Here is a 25,414-nt window from a genome sequence, read left to right on the forward strand (position 1 = left end):
TAAACCGACCAACCAACCAACTCTACTCTGGGTGTACATCATTATGGATTACTGTGTGATATATGTCAATTAATATGCCTCCACCATTTATGTGCATACCATATTTCTTTAATATGTTCCATCTGAAATTAAATATTTCTTTTCTGTTTATTTCCAGTTTCACTCAATTTTTGTTCAAAATATTATGAATACATTACTATCATTAATAAGTCAGAGTAATTTTCTTTCTCTGATTGTATGGCTATGTGTTCATTTATATAGCAAATACTGTAGATACAGATTTGTTTCTGGATGGATTCCAGCTTGAGCAATCACAATGTTTTCTTCTTTTTAACCAGACATGTTTTGATGAAGTTGCATCATCATCAGAGTTGTATTTTTTTTATTTTTATTTTTTTATTTTTATTTTATTTTTATTTTATTTATTTATTTATTTATTTTTTTGCTGTAGCTTCAGCAAAAAAGATAACATTGTTTGCTCAAGGTGTAACCCATTCAAAACCAAATTTTATTTTTAAGCAAATGCAGCCACAGGAGTGAGCTTCAACCTCAACATGAACAGTGGATATTCATCCATGCCTCTGTCATTTTGTATGTATAACTTGTAGGTAGAACTATAGAGGAGGTTCTCCAATTTTTTTAAAGAAAAAAACTTCTCATTTATATGCCACACCCGAAAAGTCCAAGGAAGAGGTTCCCTGTATTTTACATGAGATCACCTGAAAAGATGCCAGATGTACACTGTAGTTTAAGTCTGATATGACTGGTATTTCTCAAATGTCTCCTTTACTTTCTAATATTGGAACTCTCAGTAATAAGCAGTTCTTCCCTCTGTGCAAGCTATAAAGTAAATATGCCTTGTCACATTAATTTATATTGCTATGTCATAACAACAAACATAGCAGTACTCCTAACAAGGTGCGGACTTTACAAGAGACCACCTAAGTCTCAATGTATGAAGCAAGTCATATCGGCTCAGGCTTTGTATCAGTAACAGTAAGCTTTTTATATTTCTTGTTGTAGAGCGTGCAACAGCATCTCAATGGCACACAAACACTGTAGATGTAGTGGACATGATTTTAAGTGAGCCACCAGCTTCAGGAAAGCAGCTTGAAATTTATTAACTGTGGCCAACACAGCTTCCTTCTGTTTGTGATCATCCGCCACCAGATACAATTAAACAGAGATATGAAAGAATTAAGAAACCTAAAACTGTTTAATCTTATCTTAGAATCTGAAAAGGTGAGCTATGATCTGTCACTTACTAGTATCAGGCTGTAAAGGAGACTAATGGTAGTTAAATTGGCTGTGCAATTAGAAAACTCCATTGAATACTTTACCTCCACACATAAACTTGTAGTAAAGTAACACAAGTAAATCCTCCATTCAAAGTATTGCAACTGTTGTAGGATGAGATTGCTGACTGTTGTCCATTTTAAAAGCACCTGCACTACAAGTTCCAATTCATTCTTGACTTTCGCTTTGAACTAAACATAGACAAAATAATTTTAAATTTATCTGTAGTATCATACCAGTGTTATGGCAATGGACAGTATATAATAAAGTAGGGGTTTGAAATTCTTTAATATAATGTTAGAGAGCTGGTTTATATTTTATTATTTAGAAATTCGAAATTTGATTTTGTTGCCATTTATTTTTCTAATTTTTATATAAATCCTTCGTGTGTCCTTGTTTAAACTGCAGAGTTAGTAATACTGAGCCTTTGTCCAGAATCTTCCTGAGATTGGATTGCAGCAAACATATTCTACAATTACAGTGTGCATCACACAGTCACATTCTACGCATCCCTGTCTACTAATCCCAAGCGGCTAATGGAGATGTAGTCTTCATCAAGATGCCTTGCCACAAACGATGCTGGACAACGATAAATGCTTGCCTCCAGACTGCATCATGGCCACACTTAAGTGACAATGTGATTTTATTCATTGATGTCCATGTGTGTGTGTCTGTGTGCCTGCAGAATAGCCTTTTGATGTGGCACATGCTATAGGTCAATGCTTCCCCACTAACCGTATCTTACAACGTTTTCAAGATAGAAAAGCCATGAGCTGCTCTCTACATGTTGATATGCAGCCAACGAAGAAGACTAAAATATTATCTTTTATTAATGTCATTGCGTAAGTATTGAGTGGAATTCAAGTAATGGAAGAAATAAAAGCAACCACTAGCTATACAATTGATTAGCAAGTCTGTGGAAACAGTGGATGATTTCATTTGAAAACTTTGGACTGAAATTGATGGTAAGACCATATTGTACATTGTAAAAAAAAATGCTGCAATGAATGAATAAATATAAAGATACAGATAATGTTATTCATAAAACAAGAATAAGATCAAGAATCTGAAGACCAAAACTTACTATGAAGTTTTGTGTTTCTTGTTTTTTACTTCTCCTCCTCCTCTTATCCTCTCTCCCTTTTTAAATTTTTTTTATGAATCAATATCACCAGTTGTAATACATTGGAACCTTATATTACTTTCAGAAGATAGTGTTTCTATGCTAATAACAACATGTTTATACAGTCAGCATTGTGGTCGTGACATGATCCTTTGGTCATGTACGTCTGCACTGCTGGCAGTCTTACAGATTATCATCTCTGTGGCAGCCCCAGCTTGCTCTTCAGAAATGCGAAATCAGTTGCCCAGCTCACTTCACAATGGTATGATGAATTATTTGAGTGATCTTGAGTGGAAGCAAGTATTGGATAGTTTGCAGCAAGGATTGTGTTGCTGTGGCGCTAACAAATATGCAGATTGGCTCCACACACCATGGATACATGTTGATTTTCTGCGTGAAAACTCGCATACTGTTCTAAGGTGAGAAAGATGTTAAATAATCTAAAAGCATAATTATTATTACATATAGATAAATACTTCACAAACACTAATAGAGGGAAACATGTATCCAGGGTGGTCCATTGATCGTGACCAGGCCAAATACCCCACGAAATAAGAGTCAAATGAAAAAACTACAAAGGATGAAACTTGTCTAACTTGATGGGGGAAACCAGATGGCATTATGGTTGGCCCACTAGATGGTGCTGCCACAGGTCAAATGGATATCAACTGCGTTTTTTAAAATAGGAACCCCCATTTTTTATTACATATTCGTGTAGTACATAAATATGAATGTTTTAGTTGGAACACTTTTTTCGTTTTGTGATAGATGGTGCTGTAATAGTCACAAACATATGGCTCACAATTTTAGATGAACAGTGGGTAACAGGTAGGTTTTTTAAATTAAAACACGTAACTTAGGTACGATTGAACATTTTATTTTGGTTGTCCAATGTGATACATGTACCTTGGTGAACTTATCATTTCTGAGAACACATGCTGTTACAGTGTGATTACCTGTAAATACCACATTAATGGAATAAATGCTCAGAATGATGTCCGTCAACCTCAATGCATTTGGCAATACGTGTAACGACATTCCTCTCAACAGCGAGTAATTCGCCCTCCGTAATGTTCGCACATGCATTGACAATGCACTGACGCATGTTACCAGGCATTGTCAGTGGATCACAATCAACCACACGTGAGCTATGTGCCGGACATCCATCATGTTGGAGGTACATCGCCATTCTGTCATGCAGTGAAACATCTTGTAGTAACATCAGTAGAACATTACATAGGAAATCAGCATACATTGCACCATTTAGATTGCCATCGATAAAATGAGGGTCAATTATCTTTTCTCCCATAATGCTGCACCATACATTAACTCGACAAGGTCGCTGATGTTCCACTTGTCACAGTCATCGTGGATTTTCCGTTACTCAATAGTGCATGTTACGCTGGTTTACGTTACCACTGTTGGTGAATGACACTTTGTCGCTAAATAGAATGCATGCAAAAAATCTGTCATCGTCCCGTAATTTCTCTAGTGCCCAGTGGCAGAACTGTATACAATATTCAAAGTCATCACCATGCAATTCCTGGTGCATAGAAATATGGTATGGGTGCAGTCGATGTTGATGTAGTATTCTCAACACCGACATTTTTTAGATTCCCAATTCTGACGCAATTTGTCTGCTACTGATGTGCAGAGTAGCCGAATCAGCAGCTAAAACACCTACTTGGGCATCATTTGTTGTAGGTCGTGGTTGACATTTCACATGTGGCTGAACACTTCCTGTTTCCTTAAATAATGTAACTATCCGGCGAATGGTCTGGACACTTGGATGATGTCATCCAAGATACCAAGCAGCATACATAGCACATGCCCGTTGGGCATTTTGATCACAATAGCCATACATCAACACGATATTGGCCTTTTCCACAGTTGGTAAACGGTCCATTTTAGCAGGGGTAATGTATCATGAAGCAATTGTCATCCCCGCACTGGCAGAATGTTACATGATACCACGTATGTGTACGTTTGTGACTATTACAGCACCATCTATCACAAAGTGAAAAAAGTGGTCCAACTAAAACATTCATATCTCTTTAAGTACTAAACGAATATGTGATAAAAATGGGGATTCCTATTTTAAAAAACACAGTTGATATCCGTTTGACCTATGGCAATGCCATCTAGTGGGCCAACCGTATTGCCACCTGGTTTCCCCCTTCAAGCTAGACGAGTTTCGTTCTTTATAGTTTTTTTGTTTGATGCTTATTTCGTGAGATATTTGGCCCGGTCACTATCAGTGGACCACCCTGTATATTGATTCACAAAGGTATATGGTTTTAGAAAAATATACTCACTAGCCTCTTTAGTTTTTAAATAAGATTTTAAATTAAATTCCTTTATCTTCCAAAAGAGGGGTAATGGTTCAAGAAGATATTTCTAATTAATCGGTGATTTTACATACAAGGTGTCCAGGGTAGTGGTATACAAAAATATTTGTTAATGTTTCAATGCCTATTAAGGTTTATAATTTTATTTGTCCAACACTGAACACAGGAGCTCTAACTTTTTTTGCATGTTGATATAGTTCAGTGTGGACACTGTAGCTCGATCGAAATGGTACTCCACTCCTTGCCACTTGTTCATAAGCATTACAGGTGTTGTGGCTTCTGCTTGTTGTCTCAAATGTACTAGATCTCAAACCTTTGTTCTGTAAATGATACCTTGATAAATCCCTATGCACTGAAATCCCATGGAGTCAGATTGCAAGACCAAGTGAGTCAGGCAGTGGGAGGCCAGGAGGCCAGCCACTCTACCAACACAACACTCAAGAAACATCTCATGGAGAACTGTGGTAACAACCCCATGATCGTGGGTGGGTGTCAGCAAGTATCCTGCTGGAAAATGACATTGGGGGGCACCTGCGAAACTGCCCTGATGCAAACATGTTGACGTAAGTGTGGCCCGTCAATAGGGCACATGCACCATTCAATTCAGCACTGATCATGAAATAGTGGAGATCACATTTTGGAGAGTGTCTCTATTAACTGTGCATTTATCTAACAACATAAAATGTTGAGTACTTTCATCATAAGGATTTGTTTGCGTATACCTCTAGCCCGGACACCCTGTATTTCTTCCAGTCATATTTTTTCCAGACAATGAATCACTGATTTCCGAAGCTAACATTGTTGTGACTTTCTGTCTGCACCTGTTTGTGCATCTGCTTAAATAGAAGTTTTTCCCATCAATAACTAGCAACATAAAGTTTGGTGAGTGAAAAGCTAAACACTGATTTCCTCCCATGGACTTGCTGCTTTAATTTATTGATTATGACACCAAGAAATTTTTTGTGAGAAATGAGATAATATCTCAGTCATCTATAATACTTTTCCTTCCCTCCCCCCTCCCGCTCTCCCTCCCCCAAGAGGGCTCACAATTCTTTTGTGAGTATGTACATGGTGAGCATAGCCTCAATCTACTGCAGTACTTCTTCCTTTCCTGTACTTCAGGCATGATCTGTAGGACAGATTCATTGTTGACAACCAGACTTTCTTGTTATTTTACAACACCCATTTTAGTCAACTCATGTTTCATTCCCACATCTGGGTTTGATCTCAACTTTTCAAAATTTTTAACAGAAGTGTAGCCTATGCAGGGAAGGTCACCCTGTATCAATCACATTAGCCAGTTGTCAAATACCTGTCTGGTGATAGCCCCCCCCCCCCCTTCCTTACCTGTTACCTTACCACACGATCTGAGGAGTAACTACCGGACCATTTGGGAGGCATCAGGACTCTGGGCAATGACCATCATTCCAGGTAGCCATTGCTCTAGCTAAATGGCAGCCGAGGGGACGACACTTAACCAGAGAAAGCAGTATCATGGGAGATATCTTGCACAGTGAAAGATCCTAGTTATTATTTGATAGCTTTGAGGCTGTGGTAGTCTCTCCAGACAAATATGAATTATTCAGCACAGATTGCTTAGACCCCAAGAACTCTGCCTTCTTGCTTGCTCCATTTCAGGAAAGCAAAATCATTCAAACTGCAGAAACTACTCCCTGGTTTGCACATGAATTGATAAAGTGTCCCATCTATCTACTAAGATGATACCAAAAATGTATGTTGAGAAATTTTTTCCTCAGTAAAATGAATGAAAACAGTAAATCCTACTCACACCCAAGCATCACTGCCTGCCAAGAAATTTGATGACATATCTGTCACTGTCATGAGCCTTAACATGTGAAGAGCCTTAACATGGTACAGGATTTTATTTATCATTGGACTTAATGCTACAGATGATGATGGTTATTCCAAATCTCAGAGAGATGGAAGATCCACTTTGTATGTCAAGTATGTTGAAGGGCACCAGACAATAAAGTTGGCACCAAAACATTCATCCTCACATTTATATGTCTTCCTGTTATATGAATAATGCAGTTTATGAAGACTGGTCTGCTACTTTATAAAAAAAAAAATCACCTTGTGAGCAACCACCATTCTTCGTCAGTTGCAGAGACGATCACCTTTTCCAGTTCCCAAAGTGTGCTATCTTAATTAAGGAACATAAAATGCAGGAACTTATGACCTCTGGTCACCTCTCATATTTTAAAGCCAGAAGAAGTGTGAGCTTTTGCATCTTGCCCCAATGGTATTGAACTGTGCCACTATTATGGCTACATCATTGGCATTAGTAGCTTGAGTACTTACCCCCTTCATTCACTTGATGTCAACCTCAAGTAGATGTACAAGTAAGTTAGCCTGTGGGGGAGATAGACCTGGTCCAATTGTGATTCCTGCAGCACAGTCCTTGGGGACCTCCTCACACATGGCTGAAGGTGCATTACGCAACTCCAGGGCACATTTTAGGGAGCCACCTTTCCGAAAATCTACAGATCAATAACCCAACACCGGTCAGGGGCTACAGCAACCACAGATTGCAGGTCCCACAAATGTCCACTCCTCTTCGTTTCCTTCCCTTACAGTGGATAAGCCCTTGCAAGAGTCGTGACTCTTCAGAATAGTTAAGGAGAAAAGAAAAAAATCTAGGGAGAAGGCTAATCCAGTGATCTTGGAGGCACCACATCCCCTATGTCATCAGACTCAGAATTTATGGTCATCGACGTTGTTTCACCCCCAAGAGTGACAGCGATCCTGCAGCTTGACATATCTTCATGGTCCTTTCACATCTAACTAGGATATCTTTAATACAAAAATTCAATGGAATTTCAAAGAATATTACTATCACTTGTCAGAACTACAACTGATGTCTTCGTATCTGTGATCTGTGTTGCTTTCCGAGAAACGCATTTTACTGGTGATGATTCTCCTACTCTTCAAGGTTACTGTGCACTCTGTCAGAACCATACTGGCCCATCATAATCATACTGGCCCTGAGAGTGCATCTGGAGTGATCTGTATGATGATTCACACAGATGTTATCAATTAGTGGGTTCCTCTCTGCACCACATTTAAAGCAACAGCGGTGTGAATGTGAATGACCCTAGTGATTACCATTTGCAAGTCTGTTTACTGTTGGGCAGGACAGTTACCTACATTAAGATGGCCTCCTTAGACCAATAATTCCCCTCCCTACCCCCTTTCCCCCACCACTTTCCTCCTATGTGCATCATTCCCTGTGGGCGAGGACCATGTCATCTTCACATAGATCAGCTTCTTTCCAATTTTGATCTGCTGATCTACATCTTCTCAGTGACAGTATCCTTACCCACTTTAGTGCTATTGGCACCTTTTTGGCTATCAATGTTATGACCTCTTCTCTCAATCTCATACCTCACTAAATGGTCACTACATGATGATCTTTGAAGCAGTGATCACTATTCAGTGGTTCTGCCTCTTCGTTGTGACTGCCCAATGGACCAGTTGCCACAAAGGGCTCTTCAAAGGGCCAGCTGGCAGTTGTGCAAGGTGTAATCAATAGGTATGTAACACTTTTTTTCTTGGCCAATTTCAGTTGGAAAAAATGCAGAATTTGTTGTGGGACATAGACCAGTTTCTTGCTGGTTTCAGTCTGTATCTTCTCAGCTGCTACAGTTTTATGAAGTTCTGATAGGTGAGGACACTATATGCAGCCTTGAAATGCCGTCTGCAAAGGAGGTGCATTCCAAGCGGACAGTTGTCATTGAGTTTCTTTTTACAGAAAACCAGAGCATCGCTTATATTCATAGGCACTTGCAGAATGTCTAATGAGACTTGGCAGTGAACAAAAGGATGGTGATTCTTAGGGCAAGGCATTTGTCTTCATCGCAACAAGGTCACAGAAACCTGTCTGATCACCCATGTGTCAGATGGCCACACATGGGTGTGACTCCTGCAATGTTGGAACATGCAGACATGCCCTTTCAAGATGGTTGATAGATCCCACTCAGACACCTCACTGCTCAATTGGATGTCTGTGTTGGTAGTGATGATATACTCTTCAGCCACTTGGGGTACTCAAAGGTATGTTCCCACTGGGTTCCCCACTACCTAAGAAGACCATAAAGAGCAGAGAATGGCCATGTGTGCAGAATTGCTTGTTTGTTATGAGACTGATTGTGACAACTTTTTGTTGAATATCATTACAGGCAAGATGTTGAGTGATATCATGTGTAGACATTTAGCCTCTCCTAGTAAGGTGGCAATAAGGCCATCACGTTGGATGGAGATTATGTTAAAAAATAGAGTTTGTAGCCAAAAGTGTGAGGGATAATATGATGTTTTGGAATCCTGAATAAAACCAACCTGCTTTCAGGAAAAAAAGTGTTACGTTACTTATTGAATGCTCCTTGTACAACGATGCCATCAGCTCTGTGATCTGTCCTTTTTATTATATCAGAAAAGTTGTTGGAAATGGGTCCACTTACCCACACTTCAGGAACTACTGATTGAGTAGTGATTCTCCAACAGAAGGAGGTTCCTACTCAATGGTCTGAAGATACCCACAGTAGTGGTTGAAACCGCTCACCTTGATAAATAAATCGTGATCAAGACTGTTTTAATAGCAAATATTTGTAAGACATTGATCACTGCCTTTCCCATAATGTGTTCAAAAGTAATACAAGAACAGGCATTGGCAGTGGTGGTGGTGGTGGTGGTGGGGGGAGGGAGAGGAAGGTGATGGCCCTCCGGAACAGACATTGCCCTGTGTGGCTGCAACTGGTTGCAGTGTCGAGTCATCTGCCCGTCAGATGCACAGGCACTGGCCCCAGCAATGCTTGAAGATGTCAGGAGCCCAGTTCAGCATGCAACAGAAACCATGAGCCCAGACAGACGCACCCAGCTGGAACAGTCGCAGGGCTGGTAGTGCTGTTGGATGTGGCATTGGATGCAGGAGATGGAGAGTTCATTTTTGGTGTCTGTGTAGCAGCTCTGATGGCTCTTGTCACCCACCAGAATGAAACTATATGAACTCAGAAAAATGGTCTTAAGCAGCTTCAGGAGACCTAGTGGACACATACTTCTGCATCTTAGTTATAAATATCTGAACCATGCTTTTGGCCTCACCATTAGATTGAGAATGAAACAGGAGAGCTGTGAGATGACGAACACCACTAGCCTGAGAAAAAGATGCATACAACTGGGGGCCATTATCAGTAACCACAGTATATGGAAGTCCATCAATTGAGAAATTCCTAGACAGGACTGAAATAACAGGTGCCATGGAGATGGAAAAACAATGTGCCATGTAGGGAAACTTGGAACAGGCATCCTCTGCAATAAGTCAATACTGATTTAGAAAGGGCCCAGCAAAATCAACATATAGAGTTCCCATGGGCACTGCAGCATCGGACAGCGGGAAACAGACACCCACAGATAGGTCTGTCGCTGAACACAATGACTGCAAGCGGCAATTACATATGCCTGTAGGCCAAAACTTTGATGTGAGAGGTTCCCCAGTGACCAAAATGAACAAGCCCAGTACATTATGGCGTAAGGCAGCAGGAATCACAACCTAAGGAGCAGTGTCCTCCACAGCTAACAGAAGAACCCCATCAAACACAGAAATGTGGTGCTGGAGAGACAAGTAATTATGCAAGGGATCCTAGGTGTAGCCTGGTGGTTTTTCCAGCCAATCGTGCTGCATTAAAGAGAGCGCCCAACTAAGTACAGGATCCACAGCAATGGCCTATGCTGTCGTGGTATCAGTGATGGGAAAACCATCAACCGCATTCTGCTTCTCAACACCTAAATAGAAACAAGGCAACTCATCCTGATTGAATGCCAGGTCCTGCCCAATCAGAAGACGAGATAGGGCATTGGCATTGGTGTGTTGCGCCATCGGCTGGTATGGCATCTGATAATGATAACGGGAGAGGAAGAGAACCTGCCAGTGCAAATGAACGCACTGCCTTGTCTCTCACCGAAGCCAAAGGTTTACAAAGAGCAACCAACAGCTTATGCTCTGTGATTAAATGGAACTTAGAACCATATAGGAAGACGTAAAATTTCCTGAGGGTGAATGTAATCACCAGTGTCTCCTTTTAATCTGAGAATATTGCTGATGATTGGGAGTTAAAGTCTTAGAAGTGCAAGCAGTGAGTTGTTCAGACTGTCCGCATATTTGTGGGCCATCACTGTGCCAAGACCCTGTTGAGAGGCATTAGTAGCCAAAACAAAATGCTGATCCAGATGGAAAGTGGTCAGACATGGAGCAGATGGAAGCTTAGATTTAAGCAAAACTAATGCTCGGTCACTAGAGGAGGATCAGAGAAAAGGCACATGCAGGGTGTGAGCAACAGTGGATGCATCTGGCAAAAGCTTATGGTAGTATGCAACTATACCTAGAAGCACCTACAGTTCCTCAATAGAGGTTGGCCATGGCAAAGCTGCAGTTATGTCAACATGGTGATGTAATGACCTGATCTTCATGTAAGAAACCTCAAAACCTAGGTACTCAATTGATGGCTGCAAGAACTGAGATTTGGCAAGATTGCACTTGAGATCCGCAGACTGCGAAACAGAAAACAATGATTGAAAATTGCTAAGGTAGTCTTTGGTGAAAGAATTCAAAACAATGATATCAACAAGGTAACTAGTGCAGACAGGACAAAGGCTGTCAGATGTTTAAAAAAATTCTGAGAAATTGTGGGCACAATAGTGATTCCAAAAGGCAAATGTTGATAGTGGTGCAGGCTGAAAGGTGTATTGACAATGAGAAGGTGCCTAATGGCCTCTCCCATGGGAAGCTGGAAATATGTTTCTGATGCTTCATAAAGTAGTGGCCTCCTGACAATTTTGTGAGCACCTCGTCAGGGCAGGGCAACAGGTATGTATCTGTCACAGACTGTGCGCTAACAGTGACACTGAAGTCATCACAAAGGTGAAGCTTACTGAAGTAAATAGGCTGAATGACATCAAGCAATGCTAAATGGTCTAATTTGGCCTTGACAGAGTCATGCAATGCAACATGCACCTGTAGTGCCCAAAAAAAACCAAGTGTGGGCAGACTCTTTCATGATAATGTGGGCCTGAAAACCAGTAGCACAACCGAACCCAGGGGAAAATAGAGATGAAAACTCAAAGCAGAGAGACTCCAATTGTTGATATGGAACTTGATCTGACATTAAATTTACCTTACAACAATGGAGAAACCAAAAGTGTTAAACACATCTAACCCGAACAGGTCTCCAATATGGAAATGATCCACAACAAGAAGGGTGAGAGGACAAGCAACAGACTTGTAAGAGACAGGATTGTAGAACTGACCTAGGTTTGGAATCTGTTGTTTATAGCAGCTAACCAACTTCCGTGAAACCTGTGTGAGGGGAGGGAGCCCAAGTCAAACAATTTGTTTGGAGAAACAGTCATTGTAGAGATACAGTTTATATCCATTGATAGTACTGTGTCCACTACATTTGGCGAGGAGTTACACACCGATGCAATGTGGCCATTCTTTTGACACTTCTTGCAAATCTACCAACACTTAGAGCAGTAGGGGCAAGATGGAAGGGAATCAGGTGGCCACTGCTGTGAGGCAGTCAGTCGCTTCTGTTGCCATGACTTATGCTGCCCCATGCAATGCTGAGTTGTGGACAACTGTTGCAATGGCTTCCCCATCATCCTGAACACTTGCAATGTGCCTAAATAGGTTGGCTGAGCAACTTGCAATGTTTCCCACCAGGCACCAATCAGATCATCTGCAGCCCATAACACTCCTATGGACTGTGCTATATGGAGCACGTCAATAAGCCGTAAATGTCAGATTCTCACACTGAAGTGTTTCTTGCAGATTTTCCTATCTGGGGCCAGATGAATAATAACATCATACACCATGTGATCAGCACAGGATTTGTGATGGGTACTAGTGACAAATTTAGAATGACGGCTCAACCTGTGTAATTCTACAGCTCAGGATTTGTAAGATTGGTTTGGGCATTTCTGACAATGGTAAAATGCTACACACACCACTGTGACATGTGTTCTGTCATAGTAATAGGTTGAGAAAAGCTTGCACATTTCATCAAATGAGAGGTTGGCTGGTTCTTACAGAGTTACAAGTAGGCACAACAACTGATAAATGCATGGCAAAAACCGGTAAGGAAAAAAGCCCTACACAATTTGGCATAATCCACATGAAAAACATGGAAGTATCGGCACAATTGTGTCTCATGGGAATCCTAATCTTCAGACAATGCATTGTGTGCCAGAAAGGGCATAGATGCACTGATGGGAGGGTAACCTGCCATGAACACACAGATGCCACTTGATTTAGGGTGGTGGCAAGAGCCTGTCATTGTTCTGCAAAAGCTTGCTGCTGGGCAATGAGACACTGGAGTGTATCTTCCATCAAGAAGTTCATCGTGTGACTTAGCACTGACACTAACACTAACACATGGAGAAAACATAACCCTCACTTGTCGCCAGGTTTGCTGTAACAAGAACAAATGCAATTTATGGAACATAGTACTTTATAGACAAACACTTAAGACACAATAAAGTACAAGTTGTGCATAGCACTGAACACATAGACTGACAACAGTAGTGCAGGATATAGAATAGGCCGAGCACTTGTTTGCAATCGCTTACACAATATTGTTTCTTTGGTGGCTCACCAGAGTGTACCAGGAGGTTGAAACCAGGTATTCTCTATAAGTGGGCCTGTGAACTATATGGACATGTGATTTCTGAAATCGCGTGTCATGAGTGAAGGTAAATAACATCTCATCTAAATAAACCACTTGCTGCTTCATAATTTTATATTTAAAAAAATATTATTTAATAGTCCCCTTTTAAAACAGTACACTAGAATTTTCTTGTGTTTACTTTTTTTTATGATGCCTTTTAAAAACAAATTGGATAGAATAGTAGCCTTGATGTTCATTTCTTTTCTACAGAAGCAGTGACTTTTGCGGTATCTTCTCTGTCAGCATTGCCACTCATTTTCATCAGTGAATTCAATAACATGAATAGCAAGCTATTATGCCTCTCCCAAAAATTGTTTTCCATTTTCCACTGTGAAGAACAACTTGCACCATTTGAAAGTGAATTATGACTGTACATTACTACTTTCTGTGTGTCAATGTTTATTTGTTTTTAGTTGTTAAATGTGTGCTTATGCTTAATGAATGAAGTTTAATAGCATCACTTGCAGAAGTTGGTCAACAAAATAAGAATATTTTCAGCAGATATTTTGGAATGAAGAATTATAATAAAGTGATCAAGATTCTTAAGTTTTATGTATAGCTGGAAGAAGATACATTGAGTAAGAAACTCCATGGTTGCAGTAAGATATCTTTGTAGGGTCCTGAGATTTTCATGAGAGCTTCTTCCTATATTATGTTCAATCAAATATCCCATTAGTATCTGGCAACCACCACAATAGTGCACCTCTTATGTGTTGTCATGATGTATTCATCAGCTTCAAAGAAATGAATAGTCAGTGATGCAAATGAAATTATACCTGGGGCTATTTTGGACATACCTTTGAAACTATATTGCGAATGTCTCTGGATCACCTTTAAAGTATTGTTTTGTGTGACAGGTGGTATATGTAGCATAAACTTGAGTATCATAAAGTTTCTATAGTTATGCAGTAAAGTGCATTTTCAATTTAGAATATAAACAAAAGAAAGTAAACACATGACTGGTGTACTTGGATTAAATTTAGTTGGAACATTGAAGCTGAATCCTTTAATAGTACAAATAAGTGATTAGGAAATGGGACCTCTGAGGACAAAGTCCTAACACTTTTGGCTTTTGGGTTGCATGAGGTTTGTTGGATGGGCATTTTGACTGAATTTGAAGCTTAAGGGGGACCTCTGCATTAAATAATGTTACTGAGGTAAGGTTTGCAGAAGATTTACTTTATCTTACCAAATAGTTATTTTATTCTTTTTCATTTATTTATTTTTATCAGTGCTGTTCCAGCCATTGCCATTTAAACATGTAGACCCTCTTGTTTGGTTGCAAGCATTATAAATATTCTTCTTTGCTTTTATTTTGAATAGTATCTCTGTATTAAGTAATATTACTGAGGCCCTACCCGAGAGAGTTTTAATCGGTTAATATGGTATGGATACTCTTGCTTACCAATCAAATTTCAGATATGTCCATAAAGTTCTTTTAGTAGTAGACTTTGTGATACCAGTATGAAAAGAGAAGGTAATATCAGAAGTGAGTCTCACTGTAATTATAACAATACTATAAAAAAGCCAACATGTAACCATCAATTCTGATTTACAGATACATGAGAGTGGATGGTCGTGCTCTACCACCTGTGCTACCATCGTCATGCTGCAATCCGTTTTCTCCCACACCATGTCTCCATGATCCCTTGCAGCAGCAGCGGTCACTTTCTGTGTGGCGTGATACTCCCCAGACAGCAATTGACACAGTATTTGACAAAGGCTGTCTTGATCTTATTTTGCAGCCAATGGTTGAATTACTTACTGCCATACCAATTGTCAATGGCTGCTGTATTGCCCTCCAGGTCAGAGGTCAGCACTTCACACATTTTATTTTATAACATTTAAATGTATGCGGAAATTCATTGGTAACTAGTCTAGCAATGTAGGAATCTACATAAAATATTTTCATTCTTGACACACTTTGCTGATTAGATTTGAGTTGCATTAAGTGAGGTACAGACGAAGGTAAGTTTGTTTTTGGGCACTACATTTAATCTTTCTCTTTTGCTGATGAAGGCTGTGGCCAAAAGCTTTGTGTAAGTGTCTTTTATGTGTGCCTGTCTGCAACTTAATGTTTCTTCTTTACAGTAAGTAGCAATCTATCTTTTCCTACACTGTTAAAATTTCTACCTGGAGTTTCCATTGTTTGATATTTAATGTTGGCATATTTTTTCATCATTATATGCATATATTCACTCTGCTTAATCTTAACACCAAAGCCCTGGACTTCATTTTCAGGAGGACTGGGTCTCAGTTTCTTGTCTGGTCATTCGGATTTTTTGATGCTTTTGCTACATCTTTAACGATAAACACTAATCTTCCTTCCTTTTTCTTGCTCTGTTCCTTGACTCCATATTTTCTATTTATCATGTAGTATAGGTAATGTTTCTAGCATTTGTAGACTTAGAGAAAGCTTTTGACAATGTTGACTGGAATACTCTCTTTCAAATTCTGAAGCTGACAGGGGTAAAATACAGGGAGCGAAAGGCTATTTACAATTTGTACAGAAACCAGATGGCAGTTATAAGAGTCGAGGGACATGAAAGGGAAGCAGTGGTTGGGAAGAGAGCGAGACAGGGTTGTAGCCTCTCCCTGATGTTATTCAATCTGTATATTGAGCAAGCAGTGAAGGAAACATAAGAAAAATTTGGAGTAGGTATTAAAATCCATGGAAAAGAAATAAAAACTTTGAGGTTTGCCGATGACATTGTAATTCTGTCAGAGACAGCAAAAGACTTGGAAGAACAGCTGAATGGAATGGATAGTGTCTTGAAAGGAGGGTATAAACAAAATGAGGATAATGGAATGTTGTCGAATTAAGTCGAGTGAAGCTGAGGGAATTAGATTAGGAAATGAGACACTTAAAGTAGTAAAGGAGTTTTGCTATTTGGGGAGCAAAATAACTGATGATGGTCAAAGTAGAGAGGATATAAAATGTAGACTGACAATGGCAAGGAAAGTGTTTCTGAAGAAGAGAAATTTGTTAACATCAAGTATAGATTTAAGTGCCAGGAAGTCGTTTCTGAAATTATTTGTATGGAGTGTAGCCATGTATGGAAGTGAAACATGGATGATAAATAGTTTGGACAAGAAGAGAATAGAAACTTTTGAAATGTGGTGCTACAGAAGAATGCTGAAGATTAGATGGGTAGATCACATAACTAATGAGGAGGTATTGAATAGAATTGGGGAGAAGAGGAGCTTGTGGCACAATTTGACTAGAAGAAGGGATCGTTTGGTAGGACATGTTCTGAGACATCGAGGGATCACCAATTTAATATTGGAGGGCACCGTGGAGGGTAAAAACCATAGAGGGAGACCAAGAGATGAATACACTAAGCAGATTCAAAAGGATGTAGATTGCAGTAGGTACTGGGAGGTGAAGAAGCTTGCACAGGATAGAGTAGCATGGAGAGTTGCATCAAACCAGTCTCAGGACTGAAGACCACAACAACAACAACAGGTAATGTTGTCAAGTGTCATAAACTTTATGTAAAAACTAGTGTAATGAATATCTTTCACAATGTTTCTGCTTTTTCAGTTCATATTTTAAATCTAAAATGCATCTGCTTGCACATTGAACAAATTAAATGGTATTTCACTAAATTTTTAAAAAGGACTGTTACAATAACACACACTTGTAAACCTACATTTACCAAATTTATATACAGATCATTTGATTTATGCAAGTACATGTTCAACATACTACCCGCCAGGTTAGCCGAGAGCGCTAATGTGCTGCTTCCTAGACTCGGGTAGGTGCACCGGCCCTGGATCGAATCCGCCCAGCGGATTACCAATGTCGACCAGTAACCCAGTCAGCCTGGATGTGATGTGGTTTTTAGGCAGTTTTCCACATCCCACTAGGTGAATACCAGGCTGGTCCTCACATTCAGCCTCAGCTAAATGATTTGCAGATATCTGAACACGTTCACACTATTCCATGGCTTACAGTAGACGCAGACAGCAGGGGGTACATTAATTCCATCCCAGGGGTACAGGGTGGAAGTAGGAAGGGCATCCGCCCTTGACATTAACCTTGCCAAATCCAATCCTAACCATGCCGACCCTGCATAACCGCAGGACAAAGGCATCAGCAAAAGAAGACGTTCAAAATACTGTGTGATTCTGTAAAAATACTGGGTGATCAAAAAGCCAGTATAAATTTGAAAACTGAATAAATCACGGAATTATGTAGATAGAGAGTTACAAATTGACACACATGCTTGGAATGACATGGGGTTTTATTAGAACCAAAAAAATACAAAAGTTCAAAAATGTCCGACAGATGGCGCTTCATCTGATCAGAATAGCAATAATTAGCATAACAAAGTAAGACAAAGCAAAGATGATGTTCTTTACAGGAAATGCTCAATATGTCCACCATCATTCCTCAACAATAGCTGTAGTCGAGGAATCATGTTGTGAACAGCACTGTAAAGCATGTCCGGAGTTATGATGAGGCATTGGCATCGGATGTTGTCTTTCAGCATCCCTAGAGATGTAGGTTGATCACGTTACACTTGTGACTTCACGTAACCCCAAAGCCAAAAATCGCACGGACTGAGGTCTGGGGACTTGGGAGGCCAAGCATGACGAAAGTGGCAGCTGAGCACACGATCATCACCAAATGATGCGTGCAAGAAATCTTTCACGCGTCTAGCAATATGGGGTGGAGTGCCATCCTGCATAAATATCGCACGTTCCAGCAGGTGTTTATCATTACCAGCCAGGCTGGGGATGATGCGTTTCTGTAACATATCGGCGTACCTCTCACCCGTCTCGGTAGCAGTTACTGACGTTTTGCTGTCCATCCCCATGTGTCGGACATTTTGTGAACCTCCCCCCCCCTCCCCCTCACCCCTCCCCCCTCCCCCCTCCCCCTTCCCCCCAGTAAAACCCCATGTCATTCCAAGCATGTGTGTCAAGTTTTACTTCTCTATCTACATTATTCCGTGGTTTATTAAGTTTTCAAGTTTATACTGACTTTTTGATCACCCAGTAGATTCAGAATGTGCGGCAGACAATTTAAAAAAATTGTAACTGAGAAACATTTTATATCACTAAGTAACGTGTTATAATAACAAAACAATCAATTTTTGACAAAATAAGGTAATTGAACAGATAAAAAAATCTGGTAATTGGAGAGAAAAGCAGAGTTATTCTTAGTCTGGGAGGCAGTGTTGAAGACTGTGGAATGTTAAAGAGGTTGTCCAAGCTCGGTTTGTAGGACAGGAGTGGTGGTTGATGGTGTGGCTATTTAGGGAGCTGCGGAGGGGCAGGAAGAGAAACACCACTGTTAAAGTGAGCAGATTTTTCCATCTATCCAATTATCTTAAGTAACTTGTTATATAATTTTCTTCCAGCACATTTTCCCTAGGAACTTTTTCACATGAAACTGATCCCATATCCCACTGTTCAACATCCAAGCCAACTTTTATGGTTCATCAGAAGTTCTGTTTATTGTTTGGTGATAAGTTTTTTGCTGTTTTGAGTTGAATGCCTTAGGCACCAGTACAGGTATCAGTTGACAAAACTGTATGTCATCCCATTTTTCACCCTTAGTCTTCCTGCATATTGACTAATGCTTGTTGAATTTGTCATATGATATTTTTAAACAGTCGTTCATTTTTTTGTATGAATCTATTTTCAATAGTTTGTTAGCTTCTGTTACTGATTGACTCTCATTTCTTCCTTATTTGCACTGCTGGCCATTAAGATAGCAACAACATGAGTACGGATTGCAGATTGCAACTAATGACAAATTGGCATGAAGTACTACATGCAAATGGTTAGCATTTCTGCACAACCACACAAAGTAGGTAGGAGTAATGCAATCTACATTATATATACAGAGTGGTCAGAAACAGGCTCAAAAGCTTGTAAGAGCATTGCAGAGGAGATTGTGCTGAGAAATAATTATTAAGACAAAAATCAGTATGTTGCACCATTTCTGAGCTATTTAGCATCAAGTCAGCCAATCTGACTGTTGTGTGTGCAGATTCAAGCACTTGCACGTGCTAAAATGCAGTAGCGCACAAGCATCTGTGGGTCTGTGAGTTACCACTTATTTGTATGCTCATTACCATTCACAATATGCCTTTCTTGAAAGCTGTTGTTGTTCAATTTGAGGAAACCAAATGAAGAACAAGTATACTGACACTGTCTCTGGCAGGCTGCTTGAATTTGTGTGTGTGACAACTGGACTGGCTAACTTCAATACTAAATAATGCAGAAATGGGACAACACATAGAATTTTTTTCATAACTATCATTTCCCAGTACCTTCTCACCACCATTTGGAGAATGGAAATCAATAACGGACTAAGAGCCAAAAGACTTATTCCGAATTATTCAGTTTTTTGGTTTGAAAAAAAAAATATTGTAATGAAAAAACCTCAACAATATTTGTTATTTGCTTTCTACACTCGTGCTAAATGCTATACTGGTATCAGGAAAAATGAGGTAAGTGCTGATGAAAGAAATCTCAAGCGTTTATCAGTTTTGTTAATAATAAATGTTTTCGGAACTTGAAGCTCTAACATTCTTCTGGCCTCTTACATTTTTCAGCCTGGGCATAATCTGGGTCACACTATGCAAACAATTGCAATGCTTTGTAGCACTTAGCCTGCCTTAGCCTCACCGGTAGGCAGGTGCATACTGCTCATGCTATCTTTCAGGTCTTTTATAAATATATTGGGAAGCAGTAGTTAGTATCCCTAGTTCCCTAAACAGGTTCCTGCAGGATGTTCTTGAGTTCACACCACATATAACTCTTACTGCATGTTTTTGTGCCCAGAAAATTTTAGCTTGGCTTGATGAATTACCCCAAAAAATAATCCCATATGACATTATGGAATGAAAGTAAGCATAGTATGCTAGCTTTTTCATTTTTATATCTCCAATGTCTGACACAATTCGCATTGCAAATAGAGATTTGTTAAGACGCTTCAGCAGTTCTGTGGTATGCTCCCCCCAGTTGAATTTATTATCAAGCTGTAATCCCAAGAATTTAACACTGTCCACTTCTTCTATCTGCTTGTCATCATATGTTAGGCATATACTCATGGGTCACCCCTTACAAATCGCATTCGGGAGGACGACGGTTCAATCCCGTCTCCGGCCATCCTGATTTAGGTTTTCCGTGATTTCCCTAAATCGCTTCAGGCAAATGCCGGGATGGTTCCTTTGAAAGGGCACGGCCGATTTCCTTTCCCATCCTTCCCTCACCCGAGCTTGCGCTCCGTCTCTAATGACCTCGTTGTCGACGGGACGTTAAACACTAATATCCTCCTCCTCCTTACAAATTCTGAACTGCATGTAGTGTGTTTCTTCGAAGTTAGTGACAAAGAATTGGTTAGGAACCAGTGATTAATGTCCACAAATATTTTATTAGCCAATCTTTCTAAGACTACACTTGATTTGCTGTTTATTGCAATGTTTGTATCATCAGCAAATAATATGAACTTGGCATCTGGTAATGTTACTGATGAAAGGTCATTGATATACACAAGAAAAAGTAAGGGCCCTAAAATGGAACCTTGTGGGACTCCACATGTAATTAGCTCCCAGTTGGATGATGCCTGATAGCTTAATATATGTCTTTTTCCTAATAACACCCTTTGTTTCCTGCCAGAGATATAAGATTTGAACCATTTTGCTGCGTTTCCTGTTACACCATAATATTCTAATTTGCTTAAAAAAGAATATTGTGATTTACACAGTCAAATGCCTTTGGCAGATCACAAAATATACCAGTTGCCTGCAATTTTTTGTCTTAATGAATTAAGCACATTTTCACTGTAATTGTAGATAGCCTTCTCAACATCAGAAACCTTTACAAATCCGAACTGTGACTTTGATAGTATGTTATTTGAGATAAGATGGTTATAAAGCCGATTGTACATTACTTTTTCTAAAATTTTTGAGAATGCTGGCAAAAGTGAAATTGGATGGAAATTTTATGCTATTTCTTTCTCTACCTTCTTAAATAGTGGCTTAATTTCAGCATATTTCAACCATCCAGGAAATATTCCACTGATAAACTACTGGTTACACAGATAGCTTAATATGTTACTTAACTCTGAATCACATTCTTTAATTAACTTTGTTGATATTTCATCATACCCACTAGATGTTTTTGATTTTAAAGATTTTATGATGAATATTATTTCTACTAGGGTAGTAAGGATAAAATTCATATTATGGAAGTTACTTGAAATGTCTGGTCTGAGGTATGCCATAGCAGCATCTACAGAACCTGACAACCCCATCTTTTCAGTAACAGCTTTAAAATGTTCGTTAAAAAGTTCTGCAACACTATACACATCTGTCACCAATGTATCATTTACTCTTAATGCTATTTGTCCCTCTTCATGTCTGGTTCTACCAGTCTCCTTCGCTATATCCCATATTGTCTTTATTTTGTTATCTGATATGACTGACTTTTCCTTGTAATATATTTTCTTTGATGTTTGTATTGCAGTCTTTAATATTTTGCAGTATTTCTTGTAATGTGCTATAGCATCAACATCAGAACTGTTTCGGACTGACAGATACAGTTTTCTTTTTATTTTACAAGATACCCCTATTCCTTGAGTAATCCATGGCTTCTTTGTAGACTTTGCTCTAACTTGGTTAGTTTTGGGGGAAAACAGTGTTGAAATAAGGTAAGCACTTAATTAGCAAAAGTGTTATATTTTTCATTCATGCCATGAGCTCTGTAATAAATGATAACACTGCTTAGCCGACTTTTCAGGTTGTTGACAGTGACACTTAGCTTGGTTTTTTGGGTCTTACCCAAAAAAAATTATTTGATACTTATCTCATTATTGGTTTCCACTCTACATGTGTAGTAGTCCACTCAACAAAGGAAAATTTTGGGGAAAATTTCGTGTCTTCTCAAATTTCTGTACAGTGCTAGGGAGGAGTGCCGTGAACAACATACTAAAACTCCCAACTAGAGGGGTGCTATTATGGCAATGGGAGGCCGGGACTTCAGGGTCACTTTTTTGTGTTTTTCTTGAATAGCTCGAAAACTGTGACATCTAGCAAAAATTAAGTTACATTCAGTTTCCTACAAAAAGATCTTATTTATTGCAATTATTAAAAAAAGAGTTTTAATGGTTTAAAAGTAATGTTTATTGTTAAGTGAAATGAATTGGGTATAAATATTAAATGTGTATACAATATTTAAGTGCAGTGGAGCCTTATTAAGGAATAAATTATGTTTTGGTTGCGTAACAGGGTAAATGGGAGGGGCATAGAAGTGCAAGACAAGTTATTTTGCTGGACTGTTGTCACGCACTTCCCTCCTTCATAGGTCTGCAGACTGAATAGCAAGCATGTGATTCCCCACTCTGTATATCCGTCTGTGTCACAAGAAACAACTACAGTGTGTTTCACAAAGTTATACCAACCCTCTGCAGCATGCCTTATGAAGAACTGACAATGCAGTGCGTAGATGTGTATATTCCAGAAAGTGCATTAACATTATTTGGAATACAGATGTAAGTTACTAATGCAAGAAATGCATATGGACAGAATCCACATAATCTCTGTACATTCTTCTACAATGCTAGAGGGGATATAGATTCTTAATCATCCTGTTCAATAGCTGTATTATTTTTCTGGGGAAGGTGCTACTTGCTAATCAGTTTACAGATAGACTACACCTCTCCAGCATTTCCTGCCCACTTCTCTTAGGTGAGTAGATAAAATAACTCGACTTACCACATGTTTATATAGGGGGGTTATTTTCAGCTTATTAAACGAGTACTTGTTAAGTGAGCTTTAATGTAGAATCTGTTCCTGTAAACAGTATCTGAGAAGTGTTTAATTTTTAACTGTGATGTTGACAGTGACCAATCTAAAGTCAGGGGGAAAGAGACTAGATTCATAAATGTGGTACCTTGCTGCTGTCTGTAGTTGACAGTGTATTGTAAAGCCATGACACTGTATTGTAGTAACTTGGTGATGAATTAATGAATGGCCAGAAAATTACTCCACTCCTCTCATCATGAATTGTGTTACTTGTAGACTGAAAAATCTCTTTCATTAAGGAATTGTTGGCACTTTTAGAGTGGCTGCACTGAGTGGACCCTCTTAGCATACATCCACAGTATATGGAATGTCCAAGTCTAGAACAGTAATTTGCTGTAATGCTTTACTTGATTTAGGGTGAAATATCTGTAGTTCCGTATCACCTGGGTTACATACTTTTGTTGCACCAGGAGATAATTTTAGCCTCTGGACCTCTTGAGATGTTTGGAGAGCTGAGGGTGGGATGATGCATTGATGCCCCTCATGCTGTGAAAAGTATTCCAGCCAGTGACAGTAGAGACAATGGAATTGATATTGTTGAATACACACTGACTGCATGTTATGCTTGTGTCAGATTCTTCAATGTGGTAGACAGTTGACAGTTCCAGCTGTTGAGCATTTTTACATAATAGCTCACTTAACAACTGCAAATTAGTGCCAACCAGTATGGAATCAGGAACACATCATGCAAAATCCAATACATGCTCTACTTGCAGGACATACTAATAGCCACAAATCAAGGCAGAAAGGTGAATGCAGTGATTCTTGACTCGGAAAAGCTTTTGATTCAGTATCACACCAAAATTAATAACAAATGTACAATTATACAGAGTATCAAGTTTGTGAGTGGACTGTGAGTACACAGCTTGTTAGCTTGGACATAGAGTCATCAAAAGATGATAGGACCATTACTGTTGGCCTATCAGACAATATTAATAGTAATCTCAAGCATTATGCAGGTGTTTCAATTATGTATAATTAAGAACTGCCTGGGAAAGGCTTCACTAATGCCTAGTGAAATCTTGATGAGATTCCAAAGGGTTTAAAGATTGGCTACTTGATATAAATGTTTGGAAACAGAAAATTGTACACTTTACAAAATGCAGAAATGTAGGGTTTTATGTCTGCAAAATCAGTGGGTCACCATTCAAATCTGTGAATGCAAACAAGTAGCTGGCTGTAACAATTTGTGGAATATAAAACTGGATGATCAAATAGGCTCAATTGTAGGGAAAGCAGACCATAGACTCTGGTAGAATTCTGGGAATACTTTATAAAATGCTTGACTACATTTACATCTACCTCTATGGTCTGCAAACCACTGTGAAGTGCATGGCAGAGAGTACATCCCATTGTACCAATTATTACAGCTTTCTCCCATTCTATTTACATAGGTATCTCAGAAAAAATGATTAGTTCAGTGACTCTGTGTATGCTGTAATTAGTCTAATCTTGTCTTCTTGGTCCTTTTGTGACACTCTCCAATAGTTCAAACAAACATGTGACCAAGCTGCCCTTCTCTGTAGCCATTCAGCATCCTCTGTTAGTCCTGTCTAGTGTGGGTCAAACACACTTGAGCATTATTCTTGGATGGGTCACATTTTGTATGCAGTCTCCTTTGTAGAGTGATTTCATGTCACTAGTATTCTACTCAAGAACCACAGTTGAACATTTGCTTTACCTATGAGTGAAACTGTGTGATCATTCTATTTCATGTGCCTATAAATTGTTACACCCAGATATTTGTATGAGTTAACCGATTCCAACTGTAACTCATTGATATTACACCATGGATACTGTAGTTTTTTGTTTTATTAAGTGCACATTTTATGTTTCTGAACATTTAAAGTAAGTTACCAATCTTTGCACCATTTTGAAATCTTATCAAGATGTGACTATATTTGCACAGCTTCTTTCAGACAGTACTTCTTTACAGATAACTGCATCATCTGCAAAGAATCTGAGGTTACTGTTAGTATTGTCCGCAAGCCCATTAATATACAAAATGAATAGCAAGGGTCCCAGAACCCCTTCCCTGAGTAATACGTGAAGCTACTTCTACATTTGTCAGTGACTCTCCAATCA

At 39.2% G+C, this 25,414-nt stretch overlaps 1 protein-coding gene across 1 annotated transcript in view; it reads left to right on the plus strand.

Annotated features, from left to right (window-relative positions):
• The first annotated feature begins 2,647 nt into the window (after positions 1–2,647).
• The window catches only part of LOC126416971 (photoreceptor outer segment membrane glycoprotein 2-like), a 51,076-nt gene continuing 28,309 nt past the window's right edge, over positions 2,648–25,414 (plus strand). Inside the window, exons 1-2 of the mRNA XM_050084853.1 lie at positions 2,648–2,838; positions 15,064–15,310. Coding sequence (XP_049940810.1) covers positions 2,648–2,838; positions 15,064–15,310 — 438 coding nt within the window. The remainder of the gene's footprint in view (positions 2,839–15,063; positions 15,311–25,414) is intronic.

This window comes from Schistocerca serialis, chromosome 8 (genome assembly GCF_023864345.2).
Source record: "Schistocerca serialis cubense isolate TAMUIC-IGC-003099 chromosome 8, iqSchSeri2.2, whole genome shotgun sequence".
NCBI lineage: Eukaryota > Metazoa > Arthropoda > Insecta > Orthoptera > Acrididae > Schistocerca > Schistocerca serialis.